The sequence below is a fragment of the Vespa crabro genome, chromosome 14, assembly GCF_910589235.1.
Source record: "Vespa crabro chromosome 14, iyVesCrab1.2, whole genome shotgun sequence".
Lineage (NCBI taxonomy): Eukaryota > Metazoa > Arthropoda > Insecta > Hymenoptera > Vespidae > Vespa > Vespa crabro.
In genome coordinates, this window is record NC_060968.1 from 5,030,263 (window position 1) to 5,057,881 (window position 27,619).

The window sequence follows — 27,619 nt, forward strand, 5'->3', positions numbered from 1 at the left end:
GAAAAAACAAAAAAGAAAAAAAAGAAATCAATTACATCGTTCGTATGAAACTATATCTAGACAAAATATCAGAGTTATCTCGAACTGACGTATCTCGGTTCTTCCTCGCATTCTTGCTTATACCGTCCGAAGGGCCTATTGTTATGGATATTATTTACCGCCATATATGAATATAGACGAGGGTTTCGTGGGCCAGACACGTATCGTCCATATCGAGACAGGACCAGAGCCAAAACAGGATTGGTTGGTGGATGTAGCTCGTTGTTGTAGCTATCGCCGTTTAGTGTCCTGCTTAGGAAACGATCCAGAAACTTGATGGCGCTTGTTATGTCTTGCGAATCGTGATAGGGCTTTGTCGGATTTACATTTTTCCCAAGATAAGCCGGCGATCCTTCGTAATCGGTAGCTGTGTTTTCTCTAACGACATAGTCTTCTTCTTTCTTTGCTTCCTCCTCTACTTTGTATCGCGATCTGACAGGAGCAAGAAGATGACGTTCAATCGAGCTTGAACTCTTCGTCGATATATCAAAAAACTTTTCTGACCTCGGTGGGAATCTCCCGCGATTCTGATTCATTGAGCTGTTCATCAAATTAATTGGAAAATATTAATCTTGACATTTAAGTAAGACGTTAATTAAAGGATTGACACAATTGGTAATTAGAAGATCAAATTTAATCGTCACCTGACAATTTTCTCAGCTTTATCGAACGTTTTAGGAATTTCGTCCTTAAAAGAAAGAGACACCGTAGTTGGCCTTGAGCCCGAATGCAAATAGCTATCTTCTAGACGATGATCGTCATTTTCTTCAGGTTCGTCGACAACGTCGTACTTGTGATTGGCGTAAATAACGCTCCTTGAAGAACTCGTCGAAACGGGAACGCTTCGAGGGGGTAGATAGCCGTGTACGATGGACGGCAATTTCGTTGGGCTCGTCGTTAGTATTCCGCACGTCATGTAGATGCACGCCACCTGAATTAGATCAGTAAAAGAGCTTTAACATCGTCCCGTTCGAGAAAAGGACACGTTCGTAATCATTTAGGAAAATATTGCAAAGTTCTAGCAAAACTGAATATAATAATGAATAATATTTTACTCTATTGTCTTTTCTTTTTTTTTTTTGTACAAAGAATCGTTTGAGAATAAAAAGAAACGTAACTGAGTGCTTAAATCTTACTATGATCTGACATTTAGATCGAGAATGCATTCTTAGACTCTTACACTGCTCAAAGAAGATATGATTTTGACAGATGAAATACATCAACAGCTGCATCAAATTATTTTATATGCATAGAATTAGAAGAAACACGTATACGTTACCGAGAAAAAGAGGAGTATTTCATAGGATGCGTGGCCCATCATCCGACACTATCTTGAAAAGAACTAAAACGTCTGTAGGCACTTCGCGTTCCATTTATACCGTAGGACGGTTCGTTCGCTAAGAGCTAAGCCTTGTTTAAGGCCGGAAGTACATACACCGGCTACATATCTATCCACTCGAAAGATTTCATCGCTTTCCCTTTTCGGCTTCGACCAAATGCAACCCTCGCTGCACTTTTAACGTTCCGACAACATGGCTTTCGAATCAGGTCGAATGTTTCATTGTAATTGTGGAGGTCAAATTTAACAAGTAATTGCTTTTTAATTTGGTTATCATTTTTATTACGCTCAAATAATTTCAATTCCTCTTAAATATCATTCAGAACAATACCAAGAAACTTTTAGAATGCGATCATTCGGAATATCATTATCTAATTTCCATATATATATATATATATATATATATATATATATATATATATATATATATATATATATATATATAACATAGATAATGTGTAAAGCCGAGACAATATTACCAGGATATGAAAGTAATTGATCGATAATTGAGGCTTTGGACACGATCCTATTCTATAGAAGGAACATGTCGAACGTTTACCAATATTCGATTAATAAGCTATATATCGACAATATTAAATGCAAGCTGAGAAGTGGCACTTGAAAAATGATAAATTCGAGTGGGAAAATATGTATGACAAATATTTCGATAAATAATATTATATTATTGATTTATATTTTAATTTTATTTACGTTTAATACATATTAATAGAAATATACAAAAAGCTTTTTCTCTCTAATCACATAGTGATTGTATTAAAAACCTCTAGTTCATATCGAAAAGAAATTGAATTTAATGAACATAAAGCATATCGCAGAAATTATCAATTGTTTATTTATATATCGCAAGAAAGAAGTCTAATTAATGATCTATCATTTGTAATTATTGGATCAATATGTAGAGTGCGCTATATTCTTATGTGAGCACGTAACATCTGTCGATAAGTTCATTCTCTGATTGAAAACTCACAAGATAGGGAAGTTTTGTTGGAGCCATCTAGTGGCACATCCAAATAAACTTTCTGTACATATTACTAGAAAGTGACGTGATGATCGTCTAACCATTTTTTACTCTATGTACCCGCGAAAACTAGTTATGAGGTGTCGTATACATTAGACGTTTTGATATAATTTTAATAATTTCTGCTATTAATTATTATACGAAATGGATATTGGAGATCCACAAATTGGTCGGCTGCGTGTGACAGATGAAGTAGGATTAAAATGTCAAAAATTATTTCAAGACTTCCTCGAAGAGTAAGTTAAACAATGATTCAAAAGCAATAATTGTATCGTATCGAAATTATTAAGAATATTATTCGTTAAGCTTACACTTTTCTAATAGAAATCTATTAAAATTGATTTGTACTTATGTTAATTATTAGATTTAAGGAAGATGGTACGACTAAGTATACAGAAGCAGCTAAGGAATTAATAAGTCCAGAACGAAGTACTTTAGAAGTATCTTTTGATGATATTGATGCATATAATCAAGCATTGTCTACGACAATAGTTGAGGAATATTACAGGTTATTCTTTTAAGCAATTTATACATCTGTGTGGATTTGAAAAATGTGCAACTTAATTATGTATATATTATATATATTTTTTCTTTTTTAGAGTATATCCATTCCTTTGTCAGGCTGTATCCAATTTTGTAAAAGATACAGGAGAACTGAACAAAGATAAAGAATGTTATGTGAGTTTCACCGATGTTCCAACAAGACAAAAGCTTAGAGAATTGAATACTTCTAAGCTAGGTACTCTCATTCGTATATCTGGACAAGTAGTTAGAACGCATCCTGTTCATCCAGAATTAGTATTAGGCACTTTTATATGTATGGATTGCAATGGTTGCATTAAAAATATAAAACAACAGTTTAAGGTAAATTCCAAAAATCAGCAATTATTTTGATCATCTGTATTATTTGTGTCATTAAGTTAATCGTTGAAATTTATATTTGTAGTTTACAAATCCAACAATTTGTCACAATCCTGTCTGCAGTAATAGACGTCGTTTTATGTTAGATGTAGACAATTCCATATTCATAGACTTTCAAAAAGTAAGAATTCAGGAAACACAAGCAGAACTGCCTAGAGGATGCATTCCACGCTCTCTTGAAGTTATTTTAAGAGCAGAAACAGTAGAAAGCGTACAAGCTGGTGATAGGTATTTTTGAAATTGTATATTAAATATATTTGTGCTTTATTATTACATATATTTATAATGATACTTTTGATATTCTAGATATGATTTTACTGGTACATTAATAGTAGTACCGGATGTAGGTGCATTGGCTTTACCTGGTGTAAAATCAGAGCCTGGATCAAGACATAAACAGGGTGACCAAGATGAGGGTATAACAGGACTTAAAGCACTTGGTGTCAGAGATTTAACATACAAAATTGCCTTTCTTGCTTGTAGTATTACAGCAACTAGTCTTAGGGTGATTGTTATATATTTTTGGAAGATATTAAAGTTGAGTGTTACAATTAACAATAATATTTACTTTAATTATAGTTTGGTGGAACTGAAATGGTAATGGAAGAAATATCTCAAGAAATGATGAAGAAGCAAATGACTGAGGCAGAATGGAATCGTATATACGAAATGAGCCGTGATAAAAATCTTTATCAAAATTTATCAACCAGCATGTTTCCTGCAATACATGGTAATGATGAAATTAAGAAGGGAATAACGTTAATGCTTTTTGGAGGAGTTGCAAAGACCACAGAGGAAGGAACATCATTAAGAGGAGATGTCAATTGCTGTATAGTAGGAGATCCAAGTACTGCCAAATCACAGTTCCTTAAAAATGTTACTGATATGTCTCCTAGGGCAGTTTATACATCTGGAAAAGCATCCAGTGCTGCTGGTTTAACTGCTGCTGTAGTTAGAGATGAAGAATCTGGCGAATTTGTTATAGAAGCTGGAGCTTTAATGCTTGCTGATCATGGTATTTGTTGTATAGATGAATTTGATAAAATGGATCCTAGAGATCAAGTAGCTATACACGAAGCTATGGAACAGCAAACAATTTCGTTGGCTAAGGTAAATCAGAAGATATATAACGAACGTACATTAATTGTTCATACATTAATATATTTTTAGGCAGGTGTGAGAGCAACTCTAAATGCTCGAACGTCTATACTGGCAGCGGCTAATCCTATCGGTGGACGGTACGATAGGAAAAGATCATTGCAACAAAATATTCTACTTACAGCACCTATTATGTCAAGATTCGATCTTTTCTTTATTGTAGTAGATGAATGCAACGAGATAGTAGATAATGCTATTGCCAAAAGAATCGTAGATTTACATTGTGACAATATACAAGATATCGAGGTGATATACACGCAATCAGAGATTATAAGATACATAAACTTTGCGAAATATTTCAAGCCTGTTTTAAGTCAGGTGAGGCTTTATTAAAAAAAAAAAAAAAAAAAAAATCATTATATGATGGCTTAATCGATCAAAATATTCAGGAAGCTGCAGAACTGTTAGTGGAGTGTTACACAACAATGAGACAAAGAACGGGTAGCGGTTCGGGAAAATGGAAAGTTACAGTGAGACAATTAGAGAGCATGGTCAGATTATCAGAAGCATTAGCTAAGCTTGAGTGTGTGGACGAAGTTACTGTAAAGCATATTAAAGAAGCGAAACGTTTGTTGAACAAAAGTATTGTCACGGTTGAACAGCCAGATATTGATTTGGAAGACGTAGACAACGAAGAAAAATTAGGCGTAAGAATAGACGATCCACCACCACTCATGGCTGCACTGAATGAAGTCGATATGGATGACAAGATGCCTACTCCTCGTAATTGCAATATCATCTAGTAATTGTATTGATGTAAAATATAATACAACCAAAAAAAAATATAAATTTATTTTTTCATAGCAACTGACGAACCACAAGAAGTACAAAAGAAGAAACTCACCATGTCGTTCGAAGAGTATAAAAATTTGTCAAATATGTTAATCCTTTATATGCGAAGCGAAGAAACTCGTGCCGAAAATGAAGGTGAGGCACCATTACGCGTGAACTTAAGTTCAATTATGTTAATATTACGAATTTCATTTATAGACGATGCAAAAGGAGGCGGTATACGTAAGTCCGATTTGGTTGTGTGGTATCTCGATCAAATACAAGATCAAATAGATTCTGAAGAGGAATTGTTAGAACGAAAAAATTTCATCGAGAAGATTGTTGACAGATTAACTTATCATGTATGTATTCGTCTACTCATTCACAAAGTATTGAATTTTAATGCTACTTGATTTAATCATGCCCATTATTGTTGTGTTAAGGACCAAATTATAATACCTCTTACTACAAGAGATTTAAAAAGCAAAGGCAAAGGAGATGCGGAAGAAGAGGAAGATCCTTTATTAGTGGTACATCCTAACTATGTCTTAGATACGTAATATTTTTTTCAATTCACAGCTATAATCCCATAAAAATCGAAGTTTGCAGAATATTTTTATACTTTCGTCATATTTTGTAATACACCCAAAGATAATTTGTATAAACAAAAGAAAAAAAGAAGAAGAAATATATAAATCGATCAATTTTCAATTAGATTATAGCCATATTTTCACGAAACATTTTAATCGTTGTGCCCTCATAAATAAAAAGCGACCATGTTAATTCCTTTTTTTAACGTATGCTAATTATGACAACGAGCTCATTCGAGGATAAATTAGCAGTACCTCAAAGTAGATCAGTAAACTGAACAGTTTGATCTGTTCAGTAATATAGTCACTCTCTCGTAATGTGACTTACGTTACGAGAGAAATATAAAATTTTTTAATTATAATTTAATATTTTCAAAGTCCTTAGTTATATCTTACGAAGTTTATGAATACTACGCGAAGAGAAATTTAATCAATTTTTCTTTTTTATCTATGCCAAAGAGTTAACGAGTTGAAAAAAAAAAAAAAAAGAAAAAAAAACCGGCAATGTACACATGTTTATCATCATCATGATACTTATCTTCGTATGGTGGGGTATTGTGGAGCAATGAGTAAAAAGAGTCAGGTATTGTCAGAATATGATGTTCTTTGTGCGAATCTACAATGTCTGAGGGAAAACTTCGTACAGCTTCCTACATGGAGGTAAATTAACAAAATATAAAAATCGTCATTGCTCGTATATACCGAATGACTGAAGTTCACGATAAAAATAAAATTTGAATTAAAATAGAGAGAAATATAATAAAAAAGAAAATTGATATTAATGTTAGGATGCGCGGGGAGCATGTATCGGTGATTTTTTCCTTTGGAAAAAGTTTTTGATAGAGAAGAATAAGCCAATTTGGGTTCCTTTACAATTATTGGATGCTTTGCTGAGAGGCTATGGCCAAGTGAGTGAGCACATTTTGTATTGATTACGATTAAGTATTGTAGATAAATGCGTTTTAAAAAGGCGCAACTTAAAAGTAAACACTTGGATCTTACTTTATCTGTCGAAATATATTTCAAATCCATTAGGTCGCGTTCGCTAATAATCCACTAAGTGGATTGTTAATAGTAATCGCTTTAGGAGCAACGGCACCAAAGATCTTGGCCTTTTCTGCTGCGACCGGCTTTCTAGGCCTTTTGCTTTCCGTGGTACGTGCACGATATGTATACTTTTTCAAATAATATTTCATGTCATAGTCGCATTTTATAAAATCGCAATAAATCAACGTGTAATTTTCTTCAATCCTGATTCATATCATATTTGTTGTTATGACAAACCGACTACTGACGAGTGGACACAAGAATTCTACTGCAATGCGCAAACTCTTTTTTCATCCTTTAAATTCTGTAACATTTCATTTGCAGCTGATGAAAGATTCTCAACATATTATAGAAAATGGATTGACCGTATTGAATCCACTTTTAATTGGTACTCTGTCGTGCAACTTGGTACCAAAGTTTTATGGTGAATTCGATGCTTTTAGTTATCTACTTATACTCATAGGAACCATAATCAGGTGAGGATAATTTTTGAAAATTGTTGGTCGATGAGCGAAATAAAATTTCGAATCGTTTCAACGGATCAGGAATAATTCACAGGGAGTCATGATTAATATTTTCAGTGTTTATCTGGCCCGCTCTTTGGAGACTGTTAAATTTCCATGCACGGTATGGGCGTTTAATCTAGTAGAATTAGTATTACTTTTTGTTTTTACCACGCAGAATGGTTTCACCGAATCGTTCAAAATTAAAGGCACAGTAAGTATATGTACTTTGAATTACTCTATGCGTCACAGTGATCAAGACAGGCCAAAGATCATCTATTAACAGCGTTGCATGAACATTAATTTCTCTCGTAGCAAAGAGCCCTTTAGTTAGAAAGGGCTCTTCATCTTAGAATTCAGGTTATACATATTTCACGTGGCTTTCGTGAGGGAAAATCCAAACCCAAACCCAAACCACCCCACATCGCGGTATAACTTTCCCCTGGTATTGATCAAGCTCGGTTAGAATTTCGTTGACGATGTATTACCTTGACTCGGATTTCAGAGCGACGTCGACCTGAGATACATTATTTTTTCTTATCTATTTTATCTATAGAAATAGAGACGAAAACGAGACGGTCTTGAAAGTTTCGTTCGAAAATATTAATTCGAAGGTTGCAATTTGATCGCGGTACGAAAGTTGCATAGCTGAGGAGATATCACTGTGGCGTATGAGCAATTGTGTACAAACTCGAGATGCTACTTGTACTCTATACTCTCGTTGTTTCGAGGACAATGCAACAAGTGATGCAAGGACAAACGATGCCAGTTTTATCGCGGAGAATGTAACAGACGTTAACGTCGACTGGGGAATGGTAAAGATCAACTATCTCCTCTGTTTTATTCGATTTCAATGCATTTTGCTCTTACTATTGCTTATACATTTCGATCAACGATCGAACTTTTAAAGAGTATTATTAACGGTGAACGGAATATTTCAATAATTTTTTCCTTTACAGGTGTTCCGGGGAATGGTCGTTTCATCGTCGCAATTGTTCAGCGTGGACAACGTCGTAACAGGAGCTGTTATTTATTTAGCAGTTTTAATCTATTCCCCAGCTACTGCCGGATTTTCTTTTGCAGGTGTATTTGTTGGTACACTCGCAGGCAGGTATTTCCATCTGATATTAATAAACATTCGTTGTTGAACTCCCGCATGCTTAAAGATGAGTTCATTTACGTAGGCTTAGAACTTGGGGCACCACACAATGAGGTATTCACGGGATTATGGGGATTCAACTGTTTCTTGACTGGTGCCGCCTTAGGAGGTAATTTATTCGTTATTAACGTACAGACTGCTGCTGCAACTCTCGTAGCGATCGTCTACACGGTGGTACTTCAATATGTCCTCCGAATTATATTCGGCAAAGTGAGTAGGTATTATTCGACAATAGAATGTGCAATTATGTTAATAACAATTCGTTTCCAGATCGGTTTACCATTTTTAACACTGCCCTTTGTAATTAGCTCAAGTTTGTTTTTACAATTACGAAGTGCATCCTTGAGTGCAGTTTTTCCAAAACCATTGCAATCTTCTTATCCGGAGAAACAACGTCACGATTATCTTACAAATAGAAAGAAAATCATGCAAGAGAACGTAGGTATAATTGTATTAATTTACTTTAGAAAAGGTAGAGTACTTTATGCGATTCATTTAAAATCTTTTATTTCATAATTTCATTACCTTTCCATGAATCATCGAGATAAACGGCTAATCGTACCTATGACATCTATTAATAAGCCGAGTTGATAAATACGTAAATAATAAATACATCGGAGTACGAGCAGAGTCTTCCCACTATGGCGATATAGTAAACATCGCGTAATGTACCTCGAGTCTTATTTTGAAATATTTTCAGTCTGCTTCTCAGTCTATCTTCGGAGTCATAGCAACGTATATATCTAATCGGTAGGGTAAAATAAGCATTGAGGAACGCATCTCGATGCTATCTCTATTTGATTTCCAAACATCAAACGTTACTCCTTAAGAAAGATAAACAAACGATCATACAGAGGTAAAGCTTTTGGTGGAGATTTGATATCGATGTATCATCGTACCAGCATCCCCAACAGGGGATGAAAACCACGCCCTTCGCCGGGAGCTCTACAAATTGATTTCTCCCTTACCAAAGTTATTCGCCTTATTTCGTGAGGAGTGAAAGTTTCTCCTTTGATACGCGCGTAGGAAGGGTGTCCCGACTTAGGTTAGATGTTATGCCTCGGAGTTGAGCTCAGCGTATAAAGGGATGAAATGAAGTATTCAAAAGCTCGACGCCTGCGCTTTTCGTTTCAGTGGATCGCGTGGAATTTAACGAGTTCTTTTCTCTCTTTAATATAGGTCGACGATTCCGAGATGGACCCTGCACTTCCTTAGGATCAGAAGATACGATCAATTACTTTGAATATAATAAAATATATTATACTAGGTTATACTATTTGTTATCTATAAATAATACTACTTGTATTCATATTTGCTTTGTTTACAAAAGTACCGATAGAACATTCAATGAAATCTCTGTATAAATATCTCTAGTTTTCCTGTAGTACTTCGATAAGTCACGAATAGGAAGTTTCCAAATATTATGATCTGATCGTTCCATCAACGTGAAGTATTCAGATCGATTTTTATTACTTTAGCAATTTTACGGATGAACAGACAATGCTGAAGAAACGTAGAGAGGTCGATACTTTCTCGAAATTCCATGTTTACCGAAATATTGCTTATCTTTGGAAAAAAAATTCTAATCTCGACAAAATTGTTTATTCGCTGTCTATAGAATATACACCCACACACACATATGTATATATATATATATATATATATCAAATCGAGGTGCTAATCTCCTTATCTCAGAAAGGCGGGGAAAGGTAGCGTTAAATTTGTGGATCTCGACAGCATTTTCAAGACAAGATCTGGAACGGTAGATATTTCTATGGAAAGCGTTCGCATGTAAAAAGCCACAGGTCGATCGATAAAATTTATACGATCACTTTCCCTGTTGCGGTCTATACATTTGAGCGTGATATTTTATAGTGACTAGATTTGCAATACATACACAATGCAGTCCTTCTTCTCTTTCGCCTTGAATGAACGTATATCGATTTCGCAATTTTATGATTCTCACAAGTGTCCATTTTCTGTGGAACGAAATGGTGTTCCATTGATCCATCAAAAAAAAGTCTTGCGAATTTTCGAGTATAGAAAAAAAATACAGGTAAAAAGGGAAAAGATATATATCGTTTGAAAATGCTTTAGATTACTAGTAATATTGCAAAGAGAATGTAATCGGAGACAGAATAGAGCAATATAAAAGTTTTTACCTAGTAAACTTTTTGATCGCGTAGCAGCGAATACGACTCAACTGGAGAATTTAATGTAAAACTCTGCATGTGGTGCATAAAATCTATGTCCTCGAGCGAGAGAACACTGTTATCGGCTCTACTTCGACGTCGTTATCGCGAAATTCCATTTCATTCTATTCGCTTTATTTGAAAACTTGTCCGATTTTACAAAGGACAATTTCTTTTCCAAATACTTTTCTTTTACATTCGAGCGATTTCGTTGGCAAATATTGAAAAGTTTCACAGAGATAATCCTTTAAGAAGGTCGATCAAGACAGTTCTTTATTCGCTACCACGTAAGATAGATAGCGATAATAGGATTATGTAAATTTCATTTTCCAGAATCTAGTTTTGGGATATAGCAAGGAGAATCATGAGAAGGGCGCCACCACGGATCGAAGTGGTCCAATAATACAACTATTCCTTTTTTACGATCTTCTCAATAGACATACAAATATTCGATTTGTCATTTCGCAATAATATATGAGACTTTTATTTGGAGAAAAATATTTTAGAAAGAAAAATGAGGAAGGAGGGCATTAACATTACCTATATTTTAATGTTCCTTATCCAATGTACTCGTATGGGGTATACAAACAAATTAAAGACATGGAACGTAATAATGAAAAAAGCGGAAGGACTTGGTACACAAAATTAATACGATACGGCAAAGTGAAAACAATGCGAATGCCGCAGTACCAGCACTCTGTAATCTGCATATACATATAGATACACGTGCAGACGTAAAAAGAAGTCACGAAGAAAGAGTATTTTTGATCGTTAACAAAGAACCACTCGAAAATTCAGGACCAGCTTGAAAACTGGCGCGGATCCATCGAGAGTAAAAGCCCACTACGGTTTCTGTAACGCGTTGATCGTTTAAATTCTAATCATATCCGGTTGGTATATTCATCCCATGCAGTTTTGCTACGTATAGACGACAATAGTTCTCGTTCATTTGCAATCGAAGAAGCGACTTTACCGCTTCGATCGATCGAGCGTGTACGGTCATACGTACGTACGTACATGCATACGATAATATGAGTAATATCTTTAGTGAAATCGTATGCGGCAAGGGTGATAAGGGAGAAAAGTAACTAGCAGAAGGAAAACAATGAGGTTTTGGCGAGAGAGAGAGAGAGAGAGAGAGAGAGAGAGAGAGGGAGGGATCGTGCAGAGAGCTTTTCTTTTACGCTCGACGGCAACCTCCTTTGCGTCGGTAGGTGGATGAAAATGACGAGGAGGTGGTGATGGTGGTGGTGGTGGCATTGGCAGTAGTGGTGGACGATGTAGGGTGAAGTGTGGAGGTGGTAGAGATGGTAGGCAAGCGGTTGTTGGAAGGGGTGCTTGTATAAGGGGTGGGGAAGGACTGAACGCATCCCTGCCAGAGCGACTACCTGCCCACCGAGCGAGCCTGTCTGCTACACGACGCTACTCTCCCCAGTATTCGGCCGATCGCTAGTACTCGCGCACGCAAATCCCTTCGTCGTGACGCGTGACGGTCTTTACTTTCATTTTCGTATAGAGATAACTTTATTCAGTTGTAACCAACAACGTATTACAGCGTGTAAATATATTACGTGTGTCTTTAGGATCATTGCAGACTACCTTTCTCTTTCTTCCTTTTCGCTTGAATTTCATTTAGTTAAGTTTTTCACGCGATATGCGAGAGGAAGAAACCGCGTGTGACGCTTCGTCGCGCCGCAGTGACCTTCCGAGAACCCTTCGAAGACTTCTCGAGAGCAGGACGCCCGCGTGAATTTCCTCTTTACCTTTCCACGATTCGTTCTCATCCTCTCTTAAGCTTTTTTCGTCACGAGCTACTGCCCACCGTAACTTTTGCGTGGCCTGCAATGTGTACAACGACTTTCGGGCTAGCTCAAGCCATACGCTCTTGACCCGTTCCACTCAACTCTCTCAAAAGCCTCCCCTACGATCATTTCGTTCTTTTTCTCCCTTTGTTTCTTTCTTCTCCACACACACTCTCTCTCTCTCTCTCTCTCTCTCTCTCTCTCTCTCTCTCTCTCTCTCTCTCTCTCTCTCTCTCTCTCTATCCTCCTTTTTTTATACTTTTACATTTCACACCCTAAACGACCGACTTTCTAAAGTTTATATCGAGATCGACGAACTTGTGACACTTCTCTCTCTCTCTCTCTCTCTCTCTCTCTCTCTCTCTCTCTCTCTCTCTCTCTCTCTCTCTCTCTCTCTAATTACCTTTAATAGGAGAGCTTTTTAAATTTCGGCCAAGAAGAAGATAAACCTACTCGGACATCACCTGAATTTTTTACGAACAGGAGACAACACGGTGAAGATACTTTTTAGAGAAAGGGCGAGAACAACTTTCTTTCTTTCTTTACAAGTACTTTACCATCGCTCTCAAGAGAAATGACATCATCAAGGAGAGAAGAAAAGTTTCCGGATTTCTGACGAGTCGTCAATAGCCTGTATACAAAAGGAAAATTTTTATTTGCTTCTCTCCTCCCATCTACCTTGTCTCTTTTATCGCAAAAATATAAGCAAGAGTAGGCAAATAATAGGACCACCCGCGACAATCGAAGTTCTCTCTTCTCCTCATTCTCCTCCTCCTCCTCCTCCTCCTCCTACTCTTCCTTATTTTTCTTTATGATTTAAGACTTCTTTCATCGCGACAAACGGCCTGGTTTGATTTACGAGCAATCTAATCGATGAGAGCACCAAACGATCCTGTTGCGCTTTATATGCTATAAGAAAACGGAGTCAGTGGAACTCCTGAAAAAGATCATTGTAACATCAATCACGCAAGTTAAAACGGAACGTGAGATGAATCGGGCTGCTATCTCCCACGCTTCCTTTTTCTCTCGGCTTTTGGTAGAACGATTTGAGAGTGGAACTAAAACCCCTAGAAAAAGATAGTGCAAACTATCGAGGAACTGTCCTATCGAGGCTTGACCTTTTCCGTCTTAACAGAGTTCGTACGAAGAAATGGCTGGAGCTAGCCAAAGTTGATTTGAAATATCAAAGAGTCAGTGTTGTCGAGCTTACACCTGATGGTGGTTTAGGGTAACCTGGCTTCCCTCGGCCCTTGCCTTCGAACGACCAGAAGGACAAAGAGAATTACGGAGGAGAACGAGGTGTCTCGGCCGGGTCCGGCTACTTGAAGGTGGTATGGCTACGAGTCCCGTAGAAAGGAGGAACGAGGTCGTTAGCTGTTACGCGAGAGACTAGGAAGGGTCGAGGGAAGTTGGCCGGGCAAAAACAAGCTTATATACCGCCGTCTCTTCTCGGCGCGCGCTTCTAATTCTCCTAGCTCCCTCGTAACTTCGGTTTAAGCCTTCACTTCGTGTAATACATAAATATACCATGTGGTATGATGGTCGATCAAAAAAACTCGAGTTACATACTACACCCTCGATTCCCTTCGTTGGTTTGACAAGCGTAAAGAATGGATGAATCGGTATTTCAGGCCGATAATTGAAAAACCGAAGGTCTCCTAGCCACCTCTCTAGAGTTTCCATGAGGAGTATTATATGAGCAATAACGGAAAGCACGAACTTATAGAAACGGTACTAACGAAGCTCGCTGACGAATTCTCTTTGCAAAGAGTTTGTTTTTTTTTTTTTTTCGAAAAAGATTCGAGAGAAGTGGAAGGACGAGATAAAAAATGAAAAAGTCCTGATCGAACGTTTCGCGCTCGAAGGTAGTTTGAACCCCATGCCATATGGTACGAGTCTTCGGCCCGAGGTCATCATCGATTAATTCGTTGGAAAAGGCAGAAACAAACGTTATCGCCAAAACGATTCGATCATCATGGAGATGGAAATTCGTTGCCCGTCACTGCCGCGTATGACATCCTGTGGCCGAGGGAACGAGCTCTCCGAGAACGTGCTATGCACGATCGATCGAGCGATTTTCACGATCAGATAATATCGTTTGGCTGCTCCGTACAAAAGGGACAGATTTTCACGTATACAGAAAATTCAGGAACGATAGATTTTCTCTCAGGGGAATGTAGAATTGACATTTTATTTTATTGGGATATGGCAAACAGACTACGTTCTGAAATGGTCCTATATATCAAGGAATTTAATCGCTATCACGATCGCGGAATACCATAATCGTTCTGGTAGCTCGTCACTTGGACAAATAACGAAACGCCGGGAGAAATGATGAAAAGAGGATAAAGACGAAATAGTCGGCTTCTTAAAAAGTAGTCATCATCGAGGGTGAGAAGCGTAATGCACCAAATTTAGGTGGAGAGATGACGGTGATGCCGTCGACTTCCGATGTCGCTGACAAGGCAGTCTCAACAAACGATGGTAGTGGCGGCGTGGAGGTGGCACGTCTCGAAGCCGTCCTCGCTGCTCTGGTGGAAACAAAGGTGGAGGCGATGAAGGCATCATCGACGCTCGGCAGACGTTCAGGCAGTGCACCAACCAGTCCGCGTCGTCCGAGATTAACCTCGACCTCCACGGCCTCCTCGTCGCTGAACCATCATCATCAACACCATCACCAACATAGAAGGAAGAGTCATCATCACCATCATCATCATCCCCACCACCATCATCATCGCCGTAGACGACACGATTCAGCTCCTTGCGATTACATCGATGATTCAATGACTCATCATCAACACAAATCACATCATGGTGAGTCTTCTTCCTACAAGAAGAATCCACATTTCTCTGAAATACGTATTACGAGTTTTAATCTCGTAATACGTATCTCGTAAGTACGTGCGAGGAAAGAGTTTGAAGAAACAAACGTTTGTAATACCGTACAGAAGAATCAAAATTACGTTAAAGGAATTTTCATTGGAAGAAAGATCAATACGATTAACCAGAAATAGCACGTAAGAAAGTTTGAGGACCTTTTACTACGTACTTTTTCAGCAAAAGTATCAAGTAACAGTATAAAAATAGTCGTGTACTGGGTATCAAGTCTTTAGTAAAAATAAGCAAAATAGAAACTTGTACGAGTCGATCGACAATCGAAGCGAGAGAGAGTTCTCATAACACATGCAATGTAACAAAGATAAAAAAACATGGGTAGAAACGTGATATAGGATATATATGCATTCAATCGTTGTACTAATTTTCACCTCAAAAGCTGGCGTATGAAACTCCCCCCCCCCTCTCTGTCTCTCTCTCTCTCTCTCTCTCTCCCTCGCTCTCGCTCTCTCGTTCTCTTTGATAAGCTACTACGCTAGGAGACACGTCAGTACCAAAGTTAATCAATTGCATGAAATTTACATGCGTATCCTATGCGGGAAGCCAGCTATGAAGTTGATATTCGATCGCGCAACCACTCCGTTAACTTATCCTACCCTCTAGTCACTGGATACCGCTCGTGAAATTCTGCGGATTTAACCATTGGAAACGGAGTAAATATTTTTCATTTCTCCGTTTATTAGTAAACGATTTATTAACAAATCATCGTTTTTATAAAATTGTTCACTGTCGCGTTAATAGGCCTTACGTGTGTATTTTTTAAACGATCTAAAGAACGTAAATGCTTCTTTCGTTATTCATCGGCAAAATGATAATTAACAGAAATTCATTAATGACGTTCACGCGATGGAATTCGGTGAATTAAAAATACCCACAGTAGTTTATGATATCGATGGCGTACTTCCTCTCCCTTTTAATTAACGTCTAATCGATTTTAATTAACGCTTAATCGATTGTGTTCAATATAAATGCGAACGAACGAGTATTAGTTAGGTTGTCCGTGTCCTTTCGATTTCGCGACGATGTAAATCGATAGATAATTTGGGCCACCTGAATTTTCGAATAAATAAAATCGTGTCCCGCCGTAAAAATGATAATTTCGATGAGAAATAAAAATGGAATTCGATCGCTTTTTGTTTTTAGGTAAAGGAAGACGAAGAGCTTCGGAGAGTCCACGAAGTCCACGGAAGAAACGCAGGCATTCGAAGAGTCCTCGTGTTCTTCAAAGTGCCGATATTCAAGCCGGTCTCGAAGCGCGTCTCGAACTCCTTGACATGAACGGCGAACAAGATCTGGCATTGATAAATTTTGAAAGGACAAGAGAGGCTCTTAGCGACTCCTGCGAGTATCCGCGGCTGCACCGAAGTGCCTGCTACTTTTCCCAAAGCACAGCTCAATTGTAAGTCTACAACGCGTTCGCTCCTCCTTATTTTTCCCCGGACCGCTTTTGAAAAGGTCTGCTAATGTAGCTCCGGTATGTTCCATTCACGTTAAGTCAACGAACACGATGCGGATTCGCTATAGCTCTTTGACACTTTTTTAATGACTCGCCGAGTTTGAAAAAAACAAACATACTCTCCTTTGCATTAGACATCTTCCTTTCTATAAGTCTACCTTAAGTATAAATCTCCGAGCATTTCGAAGAAACAAGGATGCCTTTTAAAAAGTGGGTCATGCATGGCTGGAAAAGTTCGTCGATGCTCATCTTCGCAGTCAGTTTCGAATGATGATGTTTCGGTCGGGAAGCTGAACGATCCTCCGAATAAAGGAGGAACCTTGTTCGACCGTGTAATGAAACTACGCCGCTCGGAAAGAGATAGCTAGCTTTGAAGGATGAGAGGTAGAAGAGGGTGCAAGAGGTACTTGGAGGGATGGATGGTCCGATGATGATCACGACGAGGACATCATCGAGCTCGGTCTTCTCTCTTCGACGCTTTTCATCCGTGAAACGTTCTCTAACTTTTCTCTATCGGTGGAAAGAGAGAGATAGCAAGTAGCGACCTTTATACTCGTGACGTATGAGCTCAAACGCCCGAACGGCGCGCTATTCTTCGTTGTCCGGCTCAATTTTAAACCGAATCACTCGCCGTTCCTGTTAAAAGCGCTTTGATGTAGAACTCGGCTCCTATCTATTTTTCTTTCATTCTTCCTTCCTTTTCTTTCTTTTTATAAAGCACCATCTGTAGCGCTGACGAACGAATGGAATGAAATTCTTTCTCGAAACTCGATAAAAAATTAATTGCACTCGAAAAGGCAATTTCCCATTTTCTAATCGATCGTTCTTTGATTAAATTTCAATTGTTTATAGGATTCGATTTCCTCGGTTATTACCATCAATTTCTGTCGAATTATGTTATAAGAAATTGATGAAAGTAACAGTCTTTGTTAGAAAGAAAAGAAAGAAATTTTCAACTGAAGTGATATGGTTGCAGTATGTACAACGTAATGAAAAAGATCGATTAAATTATGCATGTATAGTACGAGGTTATCGTAGAAAATACTAGCTATCTGGGCTGTATTTCTTTGTCTGACTCTACGTCGACCCGTACCACTTGACGTAGTTTCTACAGTAGCGATTCTTAACCCTCGCCATTGTCGACAAAGTCAAATCTGGGTCGGCTGAAAATGTTCATGAGAATTTTTCTATTTAGTACCATTAATTTTTCTTTCATTTTTCGATGTTTTTTTCTTTTCTTTCTTTTTTTTTCTTTTTTTTTTTCTTTTTTTTTTTTTTTATTCTCGTTTCCGGAATATTCAACGAATCACGAATCAATTATGCAAGCAAAGTATAATGTTAACTATAATTTATGTAAGCTCTATATAGATTCTTTTTCTAGTATCGTTTTACAAAAAGATCGTTATCCCTTCGCTAGTCGTAAAATCATGACATGGTAACATCGCATAATGCATCATTTGTCGTAGGAAACGACCGCATTGCGCTTGATAACGGACGTCATCGCCTTTCATATTGTAGTTTTTAAAGCGTATCATGACCTTTACGTGTCTTGTTTTACTAGAATCGTCCTATGCAGAACGTCGAATGATTATTATGTACGACTTGCCTGCTGCTCTTTGTCATTTGTAATGGCATATAAAGGATTGCGAGAGTAATGCTACAATGTGAATTTCGCAAATTGAAATGTCACTTCTTGTTAGAATGACATAAATACGTGAGGATCGTTACGTTACAGATGAATATTCCAGAAATAGATCGGACAAAGTCCAAGATCAGATGCTAGAAAATCTCATCCACGAGCTAAATATAAGCTAACGTTCTAACAATAGATCATTCGATTCCTCCTTCTCGTCTACTGAAACGACAGGAGTAAACATTAACCTGTCGAACAATGCAGACACATTCTGATCGATGGTGGTACTCGTACATCATTCGTCTTTCCCTTAGTCTTCACAATAATGCCGGTGAAGACCATGAAAATGGCTTATCATTTCTCATTCGTGAGAAGATCTAAGAACGAGGGCAAGCTTTAATTAAGAGGGTGTAAAAGGGTCTGGGGCTTCTCATTCAAAGGATGGGAGATAGAACTAAGTAAAGGATATAGAACTAAGTAAAGAGACGCTATAAGAGTGTTATAAGAGAACTATGATTCGCCTCTGGCTTAACTCGTTTCTTTCGATACGAGCGTAGTTTTAAGTAACGCGTGTTCGCAGGAAGATTCACTACGACGAGGACGAGGACTACTTGGCTTTGAACATAGCCGACGAGTTGGAAGAGGAAGAAACTCTGAGCGGTCCTGAAAAGATCGAGGAGCCCAGAGAGACTTATCACAGGCCACGAAAAAAGCGGAAGCGAAAGCGACGGCGAATCGAGTCCGTTGGACCCGAGGAAGAAATTGTTGATCCGGAGGAACTACCACCTCGTGCGAGGTGGACGATAGTTGCCACGGCTTGCCTACTTTTGGCTATGTCCTTGCTTCTGGTCGGTGTCACCCTCAGAATGGCACCGATCATCGACGACATGGGTAAGCTTATCGATAACGAGATCATAAATACTCTTACTTTTCTTCAAATTTTTAACATGCGAAAGCTCTACGAACTACTCATTTAGTCAAATTCAAAATTCATCAAAAATTTTCTTGCCACTTTGTATAAGATACATAATTGATTGAAAATTAATTGTGACTCACGAATAACGAATGTTTCATCAAGAAGTTTCCGACAGACCAAAACTTTCCCTATATAACTTACCACGCTTACACTTCTAACGTTACTCGAACGACCAAACTGTTGGACGCTTCATTTCTGAAATATCGAAATCCTATATCAGAAAAATCCAACAATTTTTTTCGATTGTAAAGTTGAAAAAAAAAGCTCCACGGTAAAAATATATTTGAGAGCTTAGTCATCGATCCTCCTCTTACGAAAGAAAGCTCACGGATTGGGAACATGAACAAGGAATTCATTTAAAAAGCATCAGAATGATTGCTCCAACTTCATAAAACATTTAAACCGTCCCGGAGGAAAACATCGGCCGAGATGAAACTGCAACGTCAATCTTCCAATACCAGTTGTCCTTGAGGTTCTCGCGATTCGTCGATAGAGGAGACGACTCGTTCGCTTTTATTCAGTCTGAACGAGGTAGCGACACCATCTACCGTCCAATGGATTAGATGTATTACTACTGAATCAAGAAGAAAAATCATTTCCTTCGTGATCTTCAGATAAGTCACACGTGAGGGTCTAATAAGTTGAACGAATTGAAGGAGTCAAGGAAACAATAGCTCTCTCTCTCTCTCTCTCTCTCTCTCTCTCTCTCTCTCTCTCTAAGTACTTTTGTACTTTCAAAGTGGTTTTGAGAGTCGACACTTTTTGTTGAAACGTCGCGTTCCAGAAAAGGACCAGATAAAGGACAAAAAGGAAAGACTTTGTTGGCCAATTAACAGGCTTCCGCTGCAGTACGATAAAGTTCTTTCTTTAAACGAAGAGACGGAAAGAAAAAGAGAATAAAAATTTGGTGCGAAAGTAGTACCTACCATTTCGGTGGTTTTACATTGTGATCTCAGTATGTGCACATACACATCGCAGGTACAAACGGCGTACATGCAGCGTGGTTGAGAGCGCTCCACGCCTCTAAATTAAAGGCGCACGTCTGCGAATCCTCCAGTCGGCCGTCGGATTTCCGTGGTAGAACCGCTTCGAGGTCGGCACTCCTGTGCTTTCCTCACTTCGAGAAGCTTTTTCAAACCAACCACTTGCTTTCCTCGTCTCTACGTTTTCCACCTCCTGGTCTCTCTCCCACCCTCCCTCCTTCCCTCTCTCTCTCTCTCTCTCTCTCTCTCTCTCTCTCTCTCTCTCTCTCTCTCTTGTGCGAAAAGTGTCTACGAAGTGTGTCGAGTTCGATATCCCTCGTGTCATCACGTCGAAACTCTTCGTCGTTTAAAGCAAAAGAATTTCTGTGAATTTCCTCGACACAGTTTCTATTCTATCCTTTAGTACGTTCACTTTAAAGTGCGTGTTATTGTTTTATCAAGTCTTTTTTCTCCAATGAGAATTATCATCTTTCAATAGAAACAATTCGACCCGACGGATAAAACGTGTAGCTTTTCTTGTGAGTGTGCATGCATTTTGTAATACCAACTTGAGAATGTAAAGTCGACCCGGATAAAGTATTACCTTGCCTTAGCCCGTCGACATTTTTCAACGTTTGGAATATGAGAGGACGATCGTTTTTTCACAAAGATAAAATATTAATAACGTGGGAGGGAATAATGCATTTTCTAGCAGCAGCTCGATGATCGCGTTGCCTGAGAAAAAGTGCATATGAAATATTACGCAAGGGAAATAAATGCAGTTGCAATGAGTGCAGGATAGAGGAGCGTGAATTTTTCGTAAAAAAATATTAATGGGAGGATCAGTGTGCTTTTTAGCTTTTTTCCTGTCACAACGTAAAAATAATTTATTTGCTCTGTAAAACGTAGTTCTCGACGTACGAACTTTCCTTTGCTCTCGTTAAAACGATGTGCTCCGTGATTGTATTTAATTATTCATTAAGTTTATTGCACATTCAAAAACGACTTACAGTTTTTTGTTCAATACTTTAATCACATTAATATTTCGAGTCTACGTTCACCGTTGTAGCACATTGTCCCTATTGATTTTCACTCCCCTAAACTAGGATCATTAATCTTTAGAGGCTTTTCAACTAGGTCATTATAGTTCATATGTCTTATGCTGTAACAGGTGTTCTCCATGGAATTACATAAACTTTTATAGATATTATTTGTTATTCAAAACTAATCAATAAATCTCGAAAGTTATATATCAGTGTCAATATTGTCATGTTGGACAAAACGAATTATTTTTTTTTTTTTTTTTTTTATTTTTTTCTCTCTTTTTTCTTTAGAGACAATTTGAAAAGATAACATAGCCTATCGAGGATTTTATTTACGCAGACGAATCGAGTCATAATAAATATTGTCGAAACTTTTTGCAGTTCGTCTACTACGTTTCCGTAATATCTCTAATTATAGGAACTCTCGATATCCGAGAGGCAAAAATAGGAATAAGTTGTTGAGTAAGGCAGGTCAGGATCGTTAACATTTTTTTTACGAGTTAAAAGAACCTATCAAATAACGACGATAAAAGTAAACGAGAAGCTTCGATGAATTCAAGGTAACTCTTGAAGATTCATCTCCGGTGTAAAACTCATCGTTATTATCCGGAATTCACGATCGTTGATTATACACAAACGAGTGATCTTTTTTATTGTTCTTGCTAACAACAAATGATTACACTTTCTACAAAAGTTCAATCCCGCATTTGTTGAGAGAACAAAGACACGATCCTTTGTCCGAAAACTTTTATCGACTAGGTTCATTATATTTTCCCTCGACATAACGTGTCCGTCGATCTTTCGATCCACGCATATCTTCATTTCTAAATATAATCAAGAATTTTAAAGGCACTGCGAAATTTTTATTCCTTGCCTTTGTGCGGACGATGTACCTACATAAGACAATCGACATTGGAAATGAGAGACAGTTTTATAGCTTGACTCGGCTGAACTGCGTCATGGTCCGTAAATTTGTCAACTTTTCGTTTACTCTCGGAAACTTCGATTATAAAGCGTTTAACTTCCGAGAAACTTTTTCGTTGTTAGCGGGCCAGCGTCGCCAGTGAACTCGTATTTAACACGGATAAGACAGAGAACTCGTTCGGTGAAAACGTTTGATTATAACGTCTCGCCTCTATTCTCCATTCCCTTGCTAACAATGATTATAAGCTTTTATAAGAATCGGGTCAAGTATGGACGGAGGCAGATCTGATTTCCTTCGACGCTTTTCAATTTCGACGTAGGCCATTAAAAAGGCGAATATAGATCGGTCTCTGATATTTAGCCGGATTCACGATGGCATTCTCTACTTTTTAAACATCTACCTTATAACCATTGTAACCCATTGAGAGTCCGTTTCTCCTTGTGAATTTTTGCAATAAATTACAAAAAATGAGAATAATAATAGGATATTCGTTATCGAATTTAATCAATGGTTTCGTGACATCTGCATAATATGGATATGTTCGGGAATTATTTTTTATTATATTAAGAAACAAGAAAATTAGTGTATTGTATAAATAACTGGTTAACTTCGTAAAGGTAAATTTATTCAACTAATGAACAAAAAGATGTACTTGAAATTCCATGACATTTCCGTTTGGAAAATTAGATTGTCTCATTGCTCGTTTCGTTTGACTATAAATTCGAAGAAAATTGTCTCTTGTTCTCGTTAAAAATGTAAACGTAGAAATACGTGGTTCATCTTTTCTAAGAGCTTCCTTTCGTTGAATCTTTTACCGGAGGTCAAGGAAAATTTAACGTTTTAATTAATCTCTTTTCCTATAAAATTTTCGATATTTTTTATCATTTACGAAACTTTACATTCGTCGGGTCATGTAGACTCCACATTTATATTCTTAGAATGAGACAAATTTGAAGGCACTAAATCATCTCCTATACGATCTTGTTAACGATGTAAGAGTCATTCCGCTTGTTTAATTCATCTTTCATCTGGTTTCCTCTCATCAAGTGAACTTAGAAATCGAATGAAAAATAGAAGGACGCGTTATCGTCAATCCATTACTGATTCCACAGAGACGGCGATTTATTTCTCGGAAATGTGAAATTGTGTTTACGCTGAGAGAAATCTAATTATAGGTCAGAAGTTCGAATTAAGATAGAATTTTCTTTCTCTCTCGTTTTCTCCCTCGTCGAAAGAGAAGTCTGAAGAAGACAGTTTTATGTGTACGTTTATTAAAAGAACAACCTGTTTATATCTTTCCAAAGCGAGCAGAAAATAGAACACCCGTGTCGATCATATTGGGATCTTCCAATCTTCTCTTTACTCGGGAAAGGATCATAAAAAGTATTTTCCTTTATGTCACATCGTATCAAATTCAAAATACAATATTTCGATCAAGTTTGCCTCGATTTCTTTCGCGTATCGTCGCGTTTGAACTTGCTCCTAGGACTTTTCCCGCGACCAAATACCAGATGGCATTCGTCTTAGCTCGTTCAAAAGTTTTCATCGTTTCGAAGCGTTAAAGTCGAAGAGTAATAATTTTCAATGAAACATCGACGAATTCTTTCTCTCCGTTTCGATTTCCTAAAGGAAAAGCAGATTTCCAATGGCAGAAGTCGGAGGTCGTCGTATTCGATCCAAGTCGGCCAGCTGATGTGAATGCAATTGGAAAATCGGCTGTGGTTCACTATAATATGGATCGATGCACTTCCGTCTGCATTTCATGCGGTCATATCACCTGTTACGCCTGTCATTCGCTTTTCCCCATTTCCCGAACACCGTAGTCATTATTATGCGAATGTCCTTATACCGTTGAGAGCTGGTATATGCTAATATTGGTAACAAGTACACGAGTACTATCGATTATCGATATCTAATGTCTCTTCGTAGACGAGATCAGCATGGGTGCACGCTAACCACTTTGAAATTTCGGCTTGCCCGTAATTTATCTTTTGATATCTATTAAAGCGAATAAAGCACATTTCCTTTTCTCGAAGCTTGATTAAAGGTATAGCTCTGAAAAAAAATCCTTCGCGAAGAATGGATAAGCGAATCTTCATCTTTCTTTCACGACGAAAACCTAAAGAATTCGTACGATTAACGAACGTTAACGCCGAAAGTCATAAATTCTGGCTAAGTTATTTGAATAACGTATTTCCACTTTAGTCTTTATGGTAATTTTTTCCGTGACAGAATTTTCCATTTTTCCCGGAGAACGAGCTGGAAATTCTCCCATGAGCTTCCATGAGTGCACCACAGAAAAATTTGCAGCCAGTTACCTACGTCAAACCGATTTAACTCCGATCGAATTAGCATCCACCTCTTTCTCTCTACATCTCCTCCTTTTTTTTTCTTCTTCTTCTTCTTCCTACACAAATAGAGGAAATCGCTTGAACCAACTATATCCTGGAAAACCGTGTTGCCTTTAACCAATGTATATTCATTAAATCTCGAACTTGGTAATAAAAGATGCTTTTACGAGGACTAATTTAACAATCTATAACTTCTGTTTCATCTCACGAATTTTAAAATTACACCGAATTACCGTCTCTAATATAATTTGCTGACATCTCGTCTTATGCCGAAAACACCAATATCCATCCATAGAATCAATTAAATTCGACTTCCTCAGCGGACTGCCAATTTCCCAGATCGAACGTGCACACATCGAACATGCTAGCCAATAAAGCAAATCGTACGACTTGTGCCAAGGAAATTGAATTTCCGAAATTATACCTCCGTTCACGATATCATCGTCTACGCTCACCTGTTGTACTCTTAACAGGACAATCAGATTTTCATCGTGAAAGATCGATAACTAATTCGATCGATTATTCCACCTTCTTTCTTAAATTCCTCGAATCGTACTATAAATCCATCCTGTACGATCTTAAATCGATTATCGGATTACTTTCAGAATGTTTTTCCGCTCAACAATCATTTCTTTGAATGTTAATTACTATTCACTTTCTCGCAAGTATAAAATTCATTGATAATATTCGCGAAAAAATTAGATTTTAAGAGAGCTCTCACAGAGCATCCTCAGCTCTCTTCCTAAATTTTTGCGGTTATCGAAGTAATTTCGCTCGTATCTATCGGCTCGAGTTCTCGCAAACATTCGGCGAAGTAAGTATATTTATCGACGTGCACGTAGAATGTGAGCGCGCGCACATTATGCTGTTCGTGCATTATATACCGGCCCACGAGGGCAGACACGCGCGCGCGCATACACACACACGTACACACACACGCACACAAGCACACACACATACGTGAAAACGCGGTCGAGGTGAGGAAAAAGAGACATGGAAAGCGGATCGGTGGCCTACTAGATCCTAGTCGCTAAAAATACACGTCGCAATATACTCAAGGGTGACGTCTACCACCTAGACTTGACGTTTCAGCTCTTCTTACTGTATACTTTCGTTTCTTCTTCCTCATTCTACCATTTGGAAAAGCGCAGTCCTTTTCCAGCTGGCGCTACTCAATGGCAGCCTTGTTATTCGGAAGTGCTTCATTCTTGCTTCCGCTTTTCGCCATTATCAACTCTTTGCGTTACCATTACTGATTCGCTCTTGCTCTCTCTCTCTCTCTCTCTCTCTCTCGCTCTCTCTCGCTCTCTCAGGCTGTTTGCATAGGAAGTTTGTTGCTACAAGATATCTGGAACGTCACAACGGAGCATGAATAACAAATCGTCGAGTTCGTTAAATACAAGCATAATGCTCGCATAATCGATCTTGTTATCGATCAACCAAGAAAGTTTCTCGTTCCGAGGTATCCTTGAAAATTCACGAACAGCAATGATTTAATTTTAGTAATCATCTCTGTTCTACTTCTTGGAGTTTAAGGAAAGCAGCAAGTGTAAATATTTCAGGCTTAAAGATCGAATTAATGATCGCAGGCTGGTTTTGATCGTAAAAGCGTAAAATGCGACGCAAACAGGTGCTACGATTAAATTTGTTGAAAAAAGAATTCTAGTTAAATATCATAATTTGTGTTATTAATATCGTGTGAATCTGAGGAATGAATTCTATAGAGCATCTTCTGAAAGGGATTCCTCGTAAAACTTCTAATTACCGACGGACGAACCTAACGAGCGAGGGTATTAATGAAAATATTCTTTCGAGCATTGAACTCAAGGATATTCCTTGCAGATTACATTAGAAAAAAGTTCAAGGAATACGCGAAATAAATCTTTCAAAGTCCCATGGGAAAAACGATCGAACTGAACACCAAGTGTTCCCTGCGAACTAGCTTAGTCCGAATAACCTACATAAAGTCGTCGGGTCGATCGGCTTTAATCACCCTTTACAACGAGGCAAAAATAACTTTTTAAACATTTATTATGCGCTCTTCTTTTTTTTTCCCACGATCCTAAAGGAATTTCAGAAGTTTGCAACATTTTCGAGATGGCAAAGCATTAAGCTTGACGTAGCAAAAATAATCTCGTTAGAAATTTCTTGGAAAGTGAGCAAGTGAACGTATCAATGATCTTACTTTGTTGACGCGTGATTCATCTTTAGAAAATAAATTTCTATAGCGCGAATGATAAATTGAGAGATGCGCCAGACAGTGCTGTGAAAGTTTACTCGTGAATTTTTACTAAGGTAAGAATGATGCTAAAAATGATAGTGACAAACAACTAAAACTATGAAGTCTAATGCAAGAGAAAGTCGCATACGACGCCCTTCCGGCACCTTTTCCGAAAGAGTAATATTTTACGTGGACGATGTAACGATGGAGAACTGTCAAAGCTCAACACCAGAGCTCTATCATCGTCCGGAAAGCTCATACAGTCCTTATCGATCGAGTTCCGATTGCCTTCGGCTGGACGATCGTTCGGCCTTGTATCCACCGGCTCCAGACAATATCTGTTTAGAACTGGACGATCGTTTCACACTTTCCCTACCAGTAAAAGGCGAGAAACCTCGTCGAAACTCCACTTGTTCCGGCACTAATAGACGTTTATCGCACAATTCAGAAGTGGAAACTCGTTCGAGTCGACGTTCCAGCGTTCAGTCTGGTCATTCTAGGATCAACAGCTCTGGTAGGCCGACTCCTTTAGGTAGGATAATATTTTTTCAACGACAGAAAATAATTCTTGAAATTCCCTACGAACAAATGATTCTT

At 38.1% G+C, this 27,619-nt stretch overlaps 5 protein-coding genes across 9 annotated transcripts in view; 4 read left to right on the forward strand and 1 right to left on the reverse strand.

Moving 5' to 3' along the window:
• LOC124429052 lies at window positions 1–27,375 on the reverse strand. 2 transcript variants are annotated; one of them, XM_046973841.1, is made up of 3 exons: window positions 20,447–27,375; window positions 684–970; window positions 1–579 (listed from the first exon to the last, which is right to left on the reverse strand). In XM_046973841.1, exons 1-3 carry the CDS (start codon window positions 20,513–20,515, stop codon window positions 75–77), a joined length of 861 nt encoding a protein of 286 aa, XP_046829797.1. In that variant the 5' UTR covers window positions 20,516–27,375; the 3' UTR covers window positions 1–74. The 2 variants fall into 2 exon arrangements, with proteins under 2 accessions (XP_046829797.1, XP_046829798.1); XM_046973842.1 differs by lacking the exon at window positions 20,447–27,375 and adding an exon at window positions 1,319–1,686.
• The window catches only part of LOC124429053 (carbonic anhydrase 7-like), a 393,187-nt gene that overhangs the window by 190,421 nt on the left and 175,147 nt on the right, over window positions 1–27,619 (forward strand). The gene's annotated exons all lie outside the window — the stretch shown is intronic.
• LOC124429028 (DNA replication licensing factor Mcm6) lies at window positions 2,485–5,981 on the forward strand. The gene is made up of 11 exons (XM_046973736.1): window positions 2,485–2,653; window positions 2,782–2,925; window positions 3,017–3,281; window positions 3,364–3,566; window positions 3,645–3,843; window positions 3,918–4,448; window positions 4,509–4,814; window positions 4,886–5,219; window positions 5,301–5,423; window positions 5,487–5,629; window positions 5,711–5,981. Exons 1-11 carry the CDS (start codon window positions 2,562–2,564, stop codon window positions 5,825–5,827), a joined length of 2,457 nt encoding a protein of 818 aa, XP_046829692.1. The 5' UTR covers window positions 2,485–2,561; the 3' UTR covers window positions 5,828–5,981.
• LOC124429041 (urea transporter 2-like) lies at window positions 6,191–9,986 on the forward strand. Of its 3 annotated transcripts, none has more exons than XM_046973820.1 (9): window positions 6,191–6,517; window positions 6,646–6,765; window positions 6,893–7,012; window positions 7,229–7,380; window positions 7,486–7,621; window positions 8,139–8,222; window positions 8,367–8,514; window positions 8,592–9,004; window positions 9,746–9,986. In XM_046973820.1, the coding sequence occupies exons 1-9, from the start codon at window positions 6,479–6,481 to the stop codon at window positions 9,779–9,781; spliced, it is 1,248 nt and encodes a 415-aa protein (XP_046829776.1). In that variant the 5' UTR covers window positions 6,191–6,478; the 3' UTR covers window positions 9,782–9,986. The 3 variants fall into 3 exon arrangements, with proteins under 3 accessions (XP_046829776.1, XP_046829777.1, XP_046829774.1); XM_046973821.1 differs by having other exon boundaries at window positions 8,592–8,776; window positions 8,837–9,986; XM_046973818.1 differs by having other exon boundaries at window positions 8,592–9,986.
• Window positions 12,071–27,619, forward strand: part of LOC124429047 (lateral signaling target protein 2 homolog) — a 19,830-nt gene continuing 4,281 nt past the window's right edge. The window contains exons 1-4 of one of the 2 annotated variants that reach the window (XM_046973832.1): window positions 12,103–12,316; window positions 14,192–15,374; window positions 16,599–16,854; window positions 19,125–19,435. In XM_046973832.1, coding sequence (XP_046829788.1) covers window positions 14,987–15,374; window positions 16,599–16,854; window positions 19,125–19,435 — 955 coding nt within the window. In that variant the 5' untranslated portion in view covers window positions 12,103–12,316; window positions 14,192–14,986. Of the gene's footprint in view, window positions 15,375–16,598; window positions 16,855–19,124; window positions 19,436–27,619 lie in introns of both variants that reach the window. The other variant, XM_046973833.1, reaches the window with a different exon arrangement.